This window comes from Oncorhynchus clarkii, chromosome 5 (assembly GCF_045791955.1).
Source record: "Oncorhynchus clarkii lewisi isolate Uvic-CL-2024 chromosome 5, UVic_Ocla_1.0, whole genome shotgun sequence".
Classification (NCBI taxonomy): Eukaryota; Metazoa; Chordata; class Actinopteri; order Salmoniformes; family Salmonidae; genus Oncorhynchus; species Oncorhynchus clarkii.
Genome location: NC_092151.1, coordinates 63672282 through 63686580, shown reverse-complemented (window position 1 = coordinate 63686580; position 14299 = coordinate 63672282). Strand labels below are relative to the sequence as shown.

At 42.9% G+C, this 14299-nt stretch overlaps 1 protein-coding gene across 2 annotated transcripts in view; it reads left to right on the top strand.

The window, feature by feature from the left end:
• The window catches only part of LOC139409192 (TLE family member 5-like), a 36248-nt gene extending 23342 nt beyond the window's left edge, over window positions 1–12906 (top strand). Inside the window, exons 2-7 of one of the 2 annotated variants that reach the window (XM_071153997.1) lie at window positions 125–213; window positions 2735–2798; window positions 3960–4004; window positions 6840–6902; window positions 7305–7379; window positions 8264–12906. In XM_071153997.1, coding sequence (XP_071010098.1) covers window positions 125–213; window positions 2735–2798; window positions 3960–4004; window positions 6840–6902; window positions 7305–7379; window positions 8264–8488 — 561 coding nt within the window. In that variant the 3' untranslated portion in view covers window positions 8489–12906. Of the gene's footprint in view, window positions 1–124; window positions 214–2734; window positions 2799–3959; window positions 4005–6839; window positions 6903–7304; window positions 7380–8260 lie in introns of both variants that reach the window. The other variant, XM_071153996.1, reaches the window with a different exon arrangement.
• The last annotated feature ends 1393 nt before the right edge of the window (window positions 12907–14299 follow it).

Here is a 14299-nt window from a genome sequence, read left to right as displayed (position 1 = left end):
AATGAAACGATTGTAAAATAATTTTGGTTCCAACCCTGATAACAATACAACACTCAGTCCTACTGGTGTGAGCCAGGCCAGATCTGATTTCACTGACATGTTTGATGGTGTTTCTGTGTCTCAGGCTTCATCGCAGCAGCTGAAATTCACGACCTCTGACTCCTGTGACCGAATCAAGGATGAGTTCCAGTTCCTCCAAGCACAATACCACAGGTACATTTTTTTTTAACTCTCCAACCACAGCTTATCAGAGAAACTAGTATCTTTAGTTAAAAGGCAACTCCAACTTTCAACATCATTTTCATTTTCTCCAGTACAATACCAATGTTAACATATGTAAAAAAATATATATATATATTTTTTTTTAAATGTAAAATGGCACATTTTCTAAATTTGAAAACGTTCTGCCTAATGACATTAAAGGTTAAAGCATTTTAATAACAGTGAATTTCAAACACTATGAGATTTGCGGTGATGTGGGGAGTAAGAAAATACCGTCCCTTGGGCTAAAAACTTGAAGGGTTTGAAAATCTTTAAAAAAACTTTAATCCTACCCTGTGATGTCACAGTGAAGCATTTTTTTAGGACCTTTTCTTTACAACCACAGATAGAAATACTCTGTTTTCACTCTGGTTTGGTGCTGGAGATGATGAATGAGGTTGAAGAATGGCGGAATTGTCCTTTACGATACAAACTCTTAATCACTTTATTAAGCATAACCATATTATATTTGTAGGTGAGAGTACAGATTAGAGCACTTGTGGAATTCTACTCTATTAAGTCATTGCCGTAAGCGTGTGCACCACATGCTGCTTTTATCAAAATCACATGGGCATAACCTACATGATTAGAATACCAAATAATTCACAGCAAGACAAACACATTTTTGTGTCTTCTGCTGCATATTTGTTTTAGGAGCAGATCAATAGATGTGTGTGTCACTTCCATTTGGAACCCGAGTCTACAACTCTGTTCTCTTTCATGTAATAGAAAGCAGTGTTATGATGTACCACTACAGCCACAACCCAACAAGATTGGCATTTGCTAGATGGTATAAGGTAATTCGTTTTACCTGGATTGAGATGTACAGTGTTGTGCTGTTTAATTCATGACTTAAATGGAGTTTATGGACCAAGGAAGGTTTCTTCTTTATTGATTTCTAGCCTTTGAAGAAGCAGCTGCACTGCTCCGACTGCATCTGGTTTCCCCTCTTTACCTGTGGTATAGGAACTAGTGTGTATTGGCTAAGGTTCTTTCCTCCCTGTTTCATTGAGCTTCATCAGAGGAGAGCAAGATAAAAGCCTATGTTCTTTCGTTGTGTGAAATTCCTGTCGGTCTGATCATCAGTCTGTTTCTATAGCATGAACACCTCAGTGCCTGGGCTTTGATGTGTAATTCCCCAGACCCCCCCCCCCCCCCCCCCCAATTTAACCCCCTTCAGAGGCAGACAGAAGCAGTTGAAAAGAATACCTGTTCTCTACGCCGAATTCGTAGCATGCATATGCGCCGCCTATTGACTTGAGCTGAAGCGCCATAGACAAGGCTTTGTAGAACGCTGTGTTCAGCACTTTTAAAGGGAAATGTTCTGCAGGCGGTCTCCTGAGCATAGTAGTGAGCATTGTAACTGTCGCTCCCCCCCTCCTTCACATGCATAAATAGTTCAGGGAATACATAAATCAAAATAAAGATGACAGCAGGAGCGATTTAGAGGCGGAAGGAGCGGCAATAAAACTCTATCAAAGTGTCGTTTGAGAGCGTCTCTCTGGACCCCTGGGCCGCCTCCACCAATCACAGGCACACAAAGACAATCCCAATAGGGTCTCAGGTAGGGTGGCAGCAGGGGAGGCTGGTCGTCATGACAACCAACCTCTGTGTGGCTGCTGTTGGATTTTTTATTTTTTTTTAGAAGGAAAAGCGATTTGGCTAAGTGGAGGCTGCAGGCGAAAGAGGAGTAGAGATGGAGGGCCAGAGGGAGAGAGCTGTCTGAATGAAATGCGCCCCCTGAGCACTTGTTTGGTCAGGGAATCTGAGGACTGCTCTTGAATTGTAATGAGGTGGTTTATTCTTTAACCTTTTCACTTTGGGCTGGTTTAACATCGCCACTTTTATGATTCCATTTGCATCCACTATTTTTCCATGTAAGTGACAGAATCAGTGGTGGCTATGAGCAGCAGTTTCCCATTTAGGACCAATGATGAGAATCGCCACAGCTAATGTTCTGCCTAATTGAGCCGTCATTCACAGTGGCACAGATCCAGATCCCAAAGACTATCTTAATGTAAATACACCATTATAAACCCTTGTTTGATGTAAACCCTTCTCCCTCTGTATCATTATTAATCAGAATGCTTTCCAGGGGGAACGTCAACACCGGAACCATTCTAATATGGTAACCAAGTTTGTGACAAGTGGTGTGACTTGGCCTCCTTTGTCCTGTCACCTCCTGTGACATCTGCAGTGAGCACGCTGACATGATTACAGCTAATGGCTGTCTGCGACGCCTCAGAGCTGCACATTCACCAACCAGCCACTATTTATAGGCAGGACATTTAAAAGCAATCTGGGTGTATATATTGGCCTTTTATTGGGGTCTATTTGGGATCCTTTGGTCGATTGACACCATGTTAGATCTGCTGAGGGAAGGACGAAATCATTTCCTGGCTCTCTGAAGAGATATGATGGATGCTTCCTGTAGACTAAAAAGATGTTCTGTTTTTCTCTCCTTTTTCTGCAGTTTGAAACTGGAGTGTGACAAGCTGGCAAGTGAGAAGTCTGAGATGCAGCGTCATTATATCATGGTGAGAGTCTGTGTGTGTTTCTGTGCTGTGTGTGTGTGTGTGATTGACCCTGCTCTGTCAGTCTGCCCCAGGGCCCGCTGGCCCAGTCACATGGAATCACATTCATACCAACTACTGTACAGGCAGGGGGATGTTAAACACTGCAATGATATGATATCTCAACAAAACATACTTTCACCTTTTTATTATGGGATAGTTTTGAATTTGGCACTATTTTAGTCTTGCAACTACAACATATAGCAGTATTGCAGCGATGTTGAGCATATGATTTCTCTCTCTTTTTGTCATGTCTCTACTTTATTTTACCCCCTCCTCCTGTGTAGCCCTGTTCCCATCTATTTCTCTCTCTCCACTCCTTTTCTCCTGCCTCTCCCTCTTCTCTGTGTATTTCTATGTCGTTGTTCTCTCTCTCCTCCCTTCTATGATTCCTCCTCATCTCATCTGTGGTCTTTTTGTCTCTGATGTCGTTATGTCATCCTCCCCCTCTTCCCACCATCCTCCCCCCGACACATACTCTCCACCTCTAGCTAATCTCATTGTCTCTTGCCAGGCCTGTGTAGCTGTCTGATATTCTGTCTCTAATTGATCCGTTGACTGGCTTAATCTCATCTAATCTGTGCAGCGCTGCACTCGTATCCATCAGCGAGCGGGTCAGTGTGTGGAGCTTCAGCCCAGGCCCCCCCCCATTGCCTATCGGGTTCCCCCGCTTCGCCGCCTGCTAACGCAAGCACCTCCATTTCCCCAGCACCGTAATTGCTTTAGGGACATGCCGTTTGGGGTGGAAGGCTTTACTCTCCTCTCTCGTGTGTGTGTGTGTGTGTATGTGTGTTTGTTTTAGTGTTGGAGCCCATGCCTTCACAGTCCGAGAGGGTGATTTAACAGGGCAAATGCTGAGCCACTGGCCCGCTCATTAACACAGAACACACACCATCCCTTCTCACAGCGACACACAGAAGGACACCAATAACAGGATGTGTGTAAAGGGTTCGACCTGGTGTAATGACATGATACATGACACCCAGGAGATGGCTGCTGTAGACTGCTCTGTGGGACAGTCAGACATGCATATAGACAATCTGTCTACAGGACATAATGTCATTTCCCTTTTTCCATTATTATACTGTATATATAATAACACCGCCTCTTCCTTCTACTTTACAGTACTATGAGATGTCCTATGGGCTGAACATTGAAATGCACAAGCAGGTAAGTCTCTCGTGCTACATTAATAGGAACCACTTCTTCAGCAGTGTTATCTGAGAGAGGAATCTGTTCTTCTCCTTGGGTGTGCCGACTAGTCGGACAAAACAAGAATCTTAATGGATATGGGCAATTTCCGAGGTACGATTATGATCTGAGTATTTTTTGTTATCCTTGATCGGGGAAAGATAGTACTTTTTGGGTGCCAGTACGCATCTTTCTCATGTCAATCAGTCATGTGCGAGGTTCTAGGTGGTCTAAATGACTCAACGGGCTGTAAAGAGAAGGGTGGGCTGTATGTTGATCCTGCTGCCCTGATTGGATAGAGGAAGGCTTTATTTTTCCATCCACTTGCTTCAGAATTTCACCTGATCAGTTTTCGGTCTGATCATTTGGATTTCTGCTGCCTGTTACTATGATAAATCACATGGCGAGGATGTTTGCTATCAATGTGCGTAATATCTAACAAGCGGTGCAAGCGTAGGAGAAGAAATATGAACCGCTGCTGCGCATTATGAGTGACAGACGGCAAACGTGGCTGCCCCTGCAAGTTGAGGACACACGCACCCCACTGTTCACTGCTCTTAATTTGCAGTGAGAATGTGCAGGGAGGTGTTTTGCCAACATCTACCAATCACGAGTATCATCCGATCCGACTATCAACTGTCAACTTGCGGATACGAGTATGACCATGTCGGCACACCCCTACTTCCCATCATGCTGCCTGTAGACAGACGGACAGTGAATCATCTCTCTGCGGCATCGATGAGAAAGCATCATTACTCACAGAGGGATTGTTCTAATGGAAGGAGCAGTACAGTACTGCACAGGTTAAAGCTCTAATCTAGGTATATTCCTACATGATCAGTGGAAGAGTAGCGTACTACTGTCTAAGGGGCTCATCTGGTGGCCATTGATCAGGGGGTGTGGGGAGTAAATAATGGGCAGGCTGCTGGGGTAGAGCGATGTGCCTCTGTGGACTCGGCTTTATCTGCGACCTCGTCTGGCGATCGCGGCCACCCTAAAAGATTGACGGTTCCTCCCTGATAGCCACACCGGCAGCACGGAACACGCAGTGAAAGATAGCGTCACAAACACGCTCGCTCGCTTGCGCGCGCACACACACAAGTGCATACACAGCCTCCACTCTGCCTCATGAGTACAATTCATCACCCCTACTCCTTTATTTGACGGGGATGAAATATTTAGAAATTCAGAGGCGAGAAAGAGCGAGGGGGAGCTGTGTGTGTGTATCCCCACTTATGTTTGCCTATATGTGTGTATCCGCATTTTTGTTAGCCCGTTTGTGTGTGTGTGTGTGAGTGCGTGCTTTGTGTGCCTTTGTGTGTGTGAGTGGGTGCAGATGAACTGCGGCAGCATTAGAGTTGAAATTGAGGGGGGTGTGTAGAACTGAATGTCGAGGAGAATTCACATCTGGGTTTTGTGTTCAGCCTGCTCTCTTCCTCCTCCCACTCTCCCTCGCTTTCTCTCTCTCCTCCTGAGCGTTCTGTTCTCTCCAGCTGAGGGGCTCCAGACAGTTTAGTCTGGGATTGTGCCAGGGAGATATTGAAAAGGGGTTATTCGTGTTTCTTCTTTCTCTCTGCTTTTTATATGTATTTATTTATTTAAAAAATAAATAAAAATGTCCTTGCCAGTTGCGAGGCCTCTCTCCGGTTAGCCTAGATGAATTGTGCTCCCGCCTGACAAAACATTTGGCATCTCCTCTTATTTTTGTGTGTGTGATGTGATCTTGCGTGTGTGTATAGAAAGAAGAGTGGAGAGACAAAATACATTTTTAGAGGAGACAGCAAGCGATGTCGGTGCGCATGATAGTGATAAGAGTGTAATGGTGCATGGTAAATGAATGTGATGAGGTCTCTTCTCAGATATCACGCTGAATTAGAAAGTAACACAATTAACACTGTGTTGCATATCTGAGTTGGTTATGATAATCACTGCCCGAACATGGTGTGTGCGTACAGATGTGTGATCTTAATTTGACCTACATTGTCACAGCAAAATAATCCTGCATGTTGCTTGATCGGTGGTTAGGCTACTTGAAAAGTGCAATACTGTTAATATAACTGTGGGTTTTCAGTTAATTTTTTGTACACTACCGTTCAAACCAGTTTGCGCTGTTCTGTGAAGGGAGTAGTACTCAGCGTTGTATGAGATCTTCAGTTCCTTGGCAATTTCTCGTATGCAATAGCCTTAATTTCTCAGAACAAGAATAGACTGACGAGTTTCAGAAGAAGGTTATTTGTTTCTGGCCATTTTGAGCCTGTAATCAAACCCACAAATGCTGATGCTCCAGATACTCAACCAGTCTAAAGAAGGACAGTTTTATTGCTTTTTTAATTAGGACAACAGTTTTCAGCAGTGCTAACATAATTGCAAAAGGGTTTTCTAGTGATCAATTAGCCTTTTAAAATGATGAACTTGGATTAGCTAACACAGTGTGCAATTGGAACACAGGAGTGATAGTTGCTGATAATGGGCCTGTGTACTCCTATGTAGCTATTCCATAAAAATATCTCCCGTTTCCAGCTACAATTGTCATTTACAACATTAACAATGTCTACACTGTATTTCTGATCAATTTGATGTTATTTTAATGGACAATATTTTTTTATTTTTTCAAAAACGTTTCTAAGTGACCTCAAACTTTTGAACGGTAGTGTAAATCGGTGCAGGAAAATTCTCCGCAACAAAAGAGTGATCAAATTAAGGTCCTATGTTCTGTGTGCTTGTTGTAAAGTGCCCTTTGGGTGCATTGGGTTTGTGTTGTGAGACTGATGGGTGTTAAATGAAGCTAAGGGCTGAAGTGTTTTATCTCCTCAGGCTGAGATTGTGAAGAGATTAAACGGGATCTGTGCCCAGGTCCTCCCTTATCTGTCCCAGGAGGTAAGACCACCCTCTAACCCCTGACCCTTTACCCCTAACCCCAACCCCACATTGCGCCCTTAGCCTGGAATGAGATCATTCTCATTTGACCACTCCTCCTCCCTCCATCCCTGTATTATATTTTTCTCTGTTCTCCCTCCATTCACCATTGAGAGCCGTGTAATCAAAGGGGCCAGTGCGCTCTGCTGTGATCCAGATAAGATGTGCTCATTTATGTCCATGACAAGATGACCCTGACTCATTCCAACATGGGAGTAGACCATTGATTCTCCATCAGAGCCCTATGTTCTGTTAGTGGTAACTGAATTGGTGAGGAGCACAGGGTCAGTGTTGGTAGTGTTGATCCATCTACTTATTCCCCCCCCCGCCCCCCTGTGTGTGTGTGTGTGTGTTGTACCCCAGCACCAGCAGCAGGTCCTTGGGGCCATCGAGAGGGCCAAGCAGGTCACCCCTCCAGAGATGAACTCCATCATCCGGGTAGGCTGCTCCCTCCAGCCCTTCCTCTGTGGGGTTACTGCTACTCTGTCACTATTTCACTATCTATCACTCTTTTATGATGCATCTGCTGTCCTGGGGTTTCCTTTAGCTTTGTCTAGTGTTTTAGGTATTGAAGATGATGATAAACGATCTTTGTGTGTATATTACACTGAGTGTACAAAACATTAGGAACACCTTCCTAATATTGAGTTGCACCCCCTTTTACCCTCAGAACAGCCTCAATTTGTCAGGTTGTGGACTCTACACGGTGTCAAAAGCTTGTGTCAAGTTGTCTGGATGTGGTTTTGGTGAGGGACCATTTAAACCGGTGCACCTACTACCATACTCCGTTCAAAGGCACTTCAGTAATTTGTCTTGCTCATTCACCCTCTGAATGGTACACATACACAATCCATGTCTCAATTGTCTCAATGGTTAAACCTTATTTAACCTGTCTCCTCCCCTTCATCTACACTGATTGAAGTGAATTTAACAGGTGACATCAATAAGGGATCATAGTATTCACCTGGATTCATCTGGTCAGTCGGTCATGGAAAGAACAGGTTTTCCTAATGTTGTACACTCGGTGTATGTATACATCACATGTGGCCGGTGGTACCTTAATTGTGGAGGACATGCTCTTTGTAATGGCTGTAACAGAATATATGGAATTGTTCGAACGCATGGTTTACATGTGTTTGACGCCATTCCAGCCATTGTTATGAGCCGTCCTCCCCTCAGCAGCCTCCTGTGGTTTATGTATGTGTGTCTACATATGTTTATCATATACCCTCAGTGTATGTGCATATGTGTGCGTGTGAGAGCCATATGCACCCATCTGTACCTCCCCTGTGTTTGAGCTGTGTGTTTGTTGTCCGCAGCAGCAGCTCCAGGCTCACCAGCTGTCCCAGCTCCAGGGTCTGGCCCTGCCCATGACCCCCATGCCCCTGGGCCTGAGCCAGTCCACCCTGCCGGCCGTCACCTCCTCCTCAGGCCTCTTCTCCCTCTCCTCCATCCTTGCCTCGCAGGCCCAGCTGGCCAAGGAAGAGAAGGCGTCCCGTGAGGGAGCCGACAACCACCGTGAGGAGGATGGGGACAAGTCCGACTAGAGCTCCCTCTCTTTCTCCCTCCACCGCATATCAGCAGCATCGGAGGGCTGTGGTCCTGTATACCTGCTATGTATCCATGCCAGCCTTCCTCCTCTCCCCTACGCCCTTCTCCCTAATCGTCCTACTTATATTTGCCATGCTGGGTTTTAAATTCTACTCTATTTTTCTCTCGCTCTCTCGTCCTATCTGATGCTTTTGCCGTCATTCCAACTATGTACAGTGTTGATTTTTTTTTAAGATTTTTTTTTTTTATACAATTTCTTCAGATATCATTTGATTTGAGCTTGATTTCTTTTTGTTAATTGTGTATTCTTGTCACGGACCACCAACGGTCCCTTTTCCTTCCATTCTGACCACATTTTCACTCTTTACTCTCCCTCTTTTAAAGGAGGAGTTTCCTTTTTCACAACCAAATCTCTGTTTTTGATGTAAATGGCATGTTGTATAAGGGTCCAGACACCTTTTTTGTGATTTCAAATGTTTTTGAGAAATAAAGCTTTTAGTGTAGTGATGGCGGTCTTTAGATGTTGTACACAGGAAATTGTCATTCCAAACTTTATCCTCAACGTTATATTCCATTTTGTTGCGACTCAAGCTATATCTCTCCGTCCATTCTACATGTAACTGCCAAAAGAAAGGAAAGACTTGATTAAATAAGGGATACAAAGTGTTTTGAAAGCATGAGGTGCTTCCACACAGGAAGTTCCAGACACTTGTAGATTCTATGCCAAGGCGCGTTGAAGCTGTTCTGGTGACCCAGCGCCCTATTAAGACACTTTGTGTTGGTGTTTTTCTTACTTTGGCAGTTACATGCAGCAAGCTACACGGAAAATGGAACAGCTGGATAGGGGAAACTACTTGAGTCGCCAAAAGGGAATATAACATTCTGGATAAAGTTCGGAATGACACAATTTCATGTGTACAGCATCTAAAGCCCTGCATCACTAGTACAAGCTTTGCTGTTTCTGCAAAAACATATTTGGGTGTTTTTTGGAACTTTTGTTCGTGTTTTTTCGGGGCCCCCATACTACACGACGAGGACAAAGAATTGATATGCTGTTTGGGTTAAGTTCCTCAAACTTGAAATCACAAAAGAGTCTAGACTGCACTATAACATGCCATTTACATAAAAAATAGAGATCTGGTTGTAAAAAGAAAGAAAAGAAGTGGAAACTTCTCCTTTAATCACTCTCTCCCCTCCATTTTGCTCATTTGTGTTCTTTCTCATAAGTGGATATTTGTTTGCACGCCACTGTCGCTGAGCGTCTCCTTCCTCCCTTTTTAACCAGGGCCCATCTGGGACCCTGAATGTCACACAGTATAATTGGAATAACAAACCAGAAGAGATCCAACAGACAGGCTCGCGTCACACAGCTCTCTAGCCTCTGTTGTGTCAACTTGATTCGATCGGTTGGTGTACACGACTTTGTTGCTCCATCGTAAAGAGACTCTTAGATGAGCTACATTGAAACGGGTCTATGGACGTCTGAATCCTAACTTGAAAATCCTGCATTGGTAGTTGGGTGCACTTCGATTTTCAGGTTAGTATTCGCCCCCCAAGGTGAAGGAGGGTAGTTGAAAGACGTCAGTCTTCTTGGGGAATAGTGTAACTAGGTAATTCCAGTCCCTGATGGCTATAGTTGGGAAAGACGCATTCCTGTCTTAATGCCATATAAAGCTGTGCTCTTACGTAGTCAAACTCTAGTGCTGCTTTTAGTCGTTTTAAGAAAGTAGGACATATTGAAAAAAAATACTTCTAGATAAGTAGAGAGCTGTATAATAAAAATTGTATATGGGAAACGAAAAACACCTTAGAGCTACTTTCATGCTGTTTCTCTTCAAGTCTGTGCTATCAGTCCTCCAACAAATCCACCCCCTATGACAAATTCCCCAAAGAACCCTGTCTAACCCACTGAGCTGCTTTAGACATATCCACACACAGCAGCTTCCATGAAAGGCATGCTATCAATACTATAATAACAGTCTGAATGTCCAGATCGCAGTGATGATAACATTGTGGAAGGTAGAAAAGACCTTCAATCTTTTTTTCTCCTTTCTGTAAAGTGCACTAATATTATGTTTTGGCGGTGATGCAGTAGAGGAGAGTAGTTGCCTCCAACACTAGAGGGCAGTAAGTGTTTTAGAAAGCAGCTCTGGCGTTCATTGAGTCACCTCTTTGAACAGGAGTCCTCCGGTCTATTTTAGGAAACGGGTTGACATCTCTGTCAACCCCTATTGTTAGGCAGCGGCATTGAACATATTATGCAAAATGTCCACTCAGCCCCGACTATCTTTTTACTCAAAGATGAATCTCTGTATATGAAAAAATGATACATGATTGAGCTTTCTCTTGTATACAATACATTAACAGCACTCACATATTTTGATCTATTGTCCATGGCCAATGAATAGTTAATGTACTGTTTTTTGAGCTGTTGTTTGAGTAGATAAAGCACAACTAGCCACTGTTTAATGTGCATTTACAAAAAGATATCTTTCCCAAACATGTTTCTCACAACCTATTGGAGAAACGACAGCTTGATACGATATTACCTGGCCCCTTGAGTGCCGATGTAGGCTAGAACTGAAGCTGTACCTGGACTTGAAGAAATAATGATGTGAATATCATGATCTCCTCTGATTCCCAGGATCATTCAATTCAAAGTCCCATTAACCAGCTCTGCAAACGTTATGACAATACGTTCGGTAATCACCCGAAATATGGCACTCCATTTAGTATGATATGTTACGTTTCGTATGGTATGTATTAATTTGTGTATGTCCATCATCCATTTTGAATGGTATGATAGGTTACAAATGGCAAGTGTTTTGTTAAGAATTCAATTTGTTGTTGCTAAGGTTGGCTAGGTGGCTAACGTTTGCTAGTCTAGGGGTTACGGCTTAAGGATGGGGGGAGTGTTATCTAGCATGCTACGTAGCTAAAAAAGTATTTGCTAAAGTTGTCCGTGATGAGATTCGAACGCGCTATCTTTTTGTTTATTAGATGTTCGCGTTATACTCCCATCCACCCCAACCAACCAACCAACCTCCTTCCTTTCTTTTGGCTTAAGTTACATTGTTTTATGTAACCATGCCAGATGTAACATACTAATTTGAGTGACCTGGATTTACGTTTACTATGTTACGTCTAGTCTGAGACGGGCTGTTTTTGGAAGTACATGCTGTGTGTAAATGCAGTAATGACAATAGTTGCTCCGCCAAACTCCATACATTGGTGAGTTCCGAACATATGTTTTACAACGTTTGCAGAGCTGGTTAATGGGACTTTGAGTTGAAGAATCATGGGCGTCAGAGGCGATGTCGTCATATTCATCATCTCCCAGGTACTGGTTCGGGCTAGGACTAAGGTCTAGAACCTTGGGTTGAATGTCCAGGCAGCCCTAGAGCTATGGGGAATATAGAAGATGTGTGTGATGGTGACTGTGGTGGTTTTACTGTAAAATTCATTGGGAGGTAATTGGTGTTATTGTCTGACCATTGTTTTGATCCCAGCCTGTGATACAGCATGTGATGTACTGTATGTTTTTGTATTTCCCTTATATTAATAGAAATTATCCGTTCTGTTTTTGGTGGGTTACACTGTGAGGGTATATAGATCTGTGTAAATTTCCTAGATAACTCTGAGATGATTCCATAGCCGTATGTGAATGCATTCATAAACCTCTGTAATATTAGATTTGAACGTTGGTCAGTCAGTGGTGAACCTGGGATTGACGTGTGGCTCTCTAAGCTTGTGAGCACAACTTACTCCTATGGACTTAAACAGTAGTGATATGCAACGAGTGTGAGTAGCTAGATGCACACAAACGCATGTCTCATGGGGAACTATATTCCTTTCTATTAGCGAAGAAATGTTTAAAAAAAAAAATTGGTACACATTCTCTGTGATCAATGCACTTGTTTGAATATTATCGCTATAAAATAGAATGAGAGTAAAAAGCTGTTAAATTCTGATACAAATGAACTATGTGTTTGTTTAGTAGATGGGGACCAGTTTATGTATACAGTTATACATATAAAGCTTTACGTGTATATGGCTGCATCTTCTGTCTGTCCTGGATGGTTCCTGTGCTATGTCCTACAGTACTGATGTGACACTAGAGGAACTGCAGTACTTTGACCTATACCTGACCCAATCGCTTGCCCTTTCCCCAAAGCGTGAAGCATTGTAAGCATTTTGAGCTTTGTAAAGGTCATTTTTTAAATACTTATTTTGTGTATAATGTAAAACCTAAAGTGTGTACTTTGGCAAAAAAAATGAAAAAAAGTGTCATGAAATCATAGCTTCATTTAAAACAAGGTGAAATATAAAAAGTAACACATTTACTATACATAACTGAAATGTTCTGCAGTAAGGAAGTACTTATGGTGCCTTACAAATAAAGTCAATCAAATCAGCCGTGCGTGTTTGTCATTATGTATCTACTACTCCAAGAGGCCATGGTGAAAATGCAGTGGAGCTCTAGTATATTTTCAGTATTACTGCTAGATGAAGTATGACATTCACATGACTAATACTCTGCCAATTGATTTACTGTAGCATTTAAATAGTCTCATATGGACATTGTCAATGCCTGTGAAGCTTTGAGGTCCTTGTAGTTCATTGTAACTCCACAAGGCGGAAGTGTTGATTTAAAAACACCCTGTCTCATTTCTACTCTGGGCTGAATAATGCTCTGAGGTATTGCTCCATGTACTCCTCTGGCACAGAGGCATGGAATATTTGAAGAATGGGATGTCTGCTCTGTGGGGTTCCTGATTTAGGTTTAGAAACTCTCCACCACGTGGTCTGTTTTATTATAACATTGGAGACATTGAGACATGACCCAGTTGGCACCTCTGCAAAACCCTTGTGTAGATATTCCATCTATCAATCAAATGCATAACTTGTCATCACATTCAGTTATTTCTCATTACACGCACACATATATGCAGTGTTACGCATACACAGGCAGTTACACACACCCTCTTCCTATTGGTTATTTTGTGTGTGTGTGTGTGTGTGGTTCCAGCCCTGTTCCTCCTCTCCTTCCTGCTCTGCTCTCTCTCAATCCATGGACTCCTCTGGACCTGAGCCCAGCGTTTAAATAAATATGAAAGTGTCCTATCTTCTGTGTCAGGATACAGAGTCCTCGGAGAAGCATTGATGAGTTGGTGATTGTTTTTCCTCTGCGACAACACATTGTATGGAAAAGCTGAGAAAATCTTTCAGATTTAGTTTGAATGGTTATTAGCTACCTCAAAGCCACCATACACTGTAGGCCTAAGAAAACATGAGCATATTGTCATGATTTATGATTGCTAAATACTGCACAATTTAAACACTTGCCCCCCCCCCATTCCCCAAAATGTCTGTTAATATGTTATGCTAAAATGTTTATTCTACTGAGCCATTTACTTTGTTCTTATCTTAGTATTTCTTGTTGTTGCATTGTCAAGAAGGAACCTGCAAGTAAGCATTTCATTGGACTGTCTATTCCGTGTCTATCCCGTACATATGACTAATAAAACTTGAAACTAATGTTGGCTAATTAACTGTGTGCATGTACTGAGCAGAGGAGATAGAGAGTGGAACGCCTGAATGGAGAGCGGGAAGCGTCTTGATTAATCATGATTGACTCATTCAGAGCCATCGCTGCTTCCCCCATCACTCCCTCGCTCCTGCTCTACTTTATGGCTTGATTATGAAGATGCTCTCTTTTTTTCCTCTCTCTGTCGCCTTCCTCTCTCTCTCACCTCTTTCCGTCTGTCTCTCCCATACCTCTCTGGGGCGATACATGCTGTGCTGGT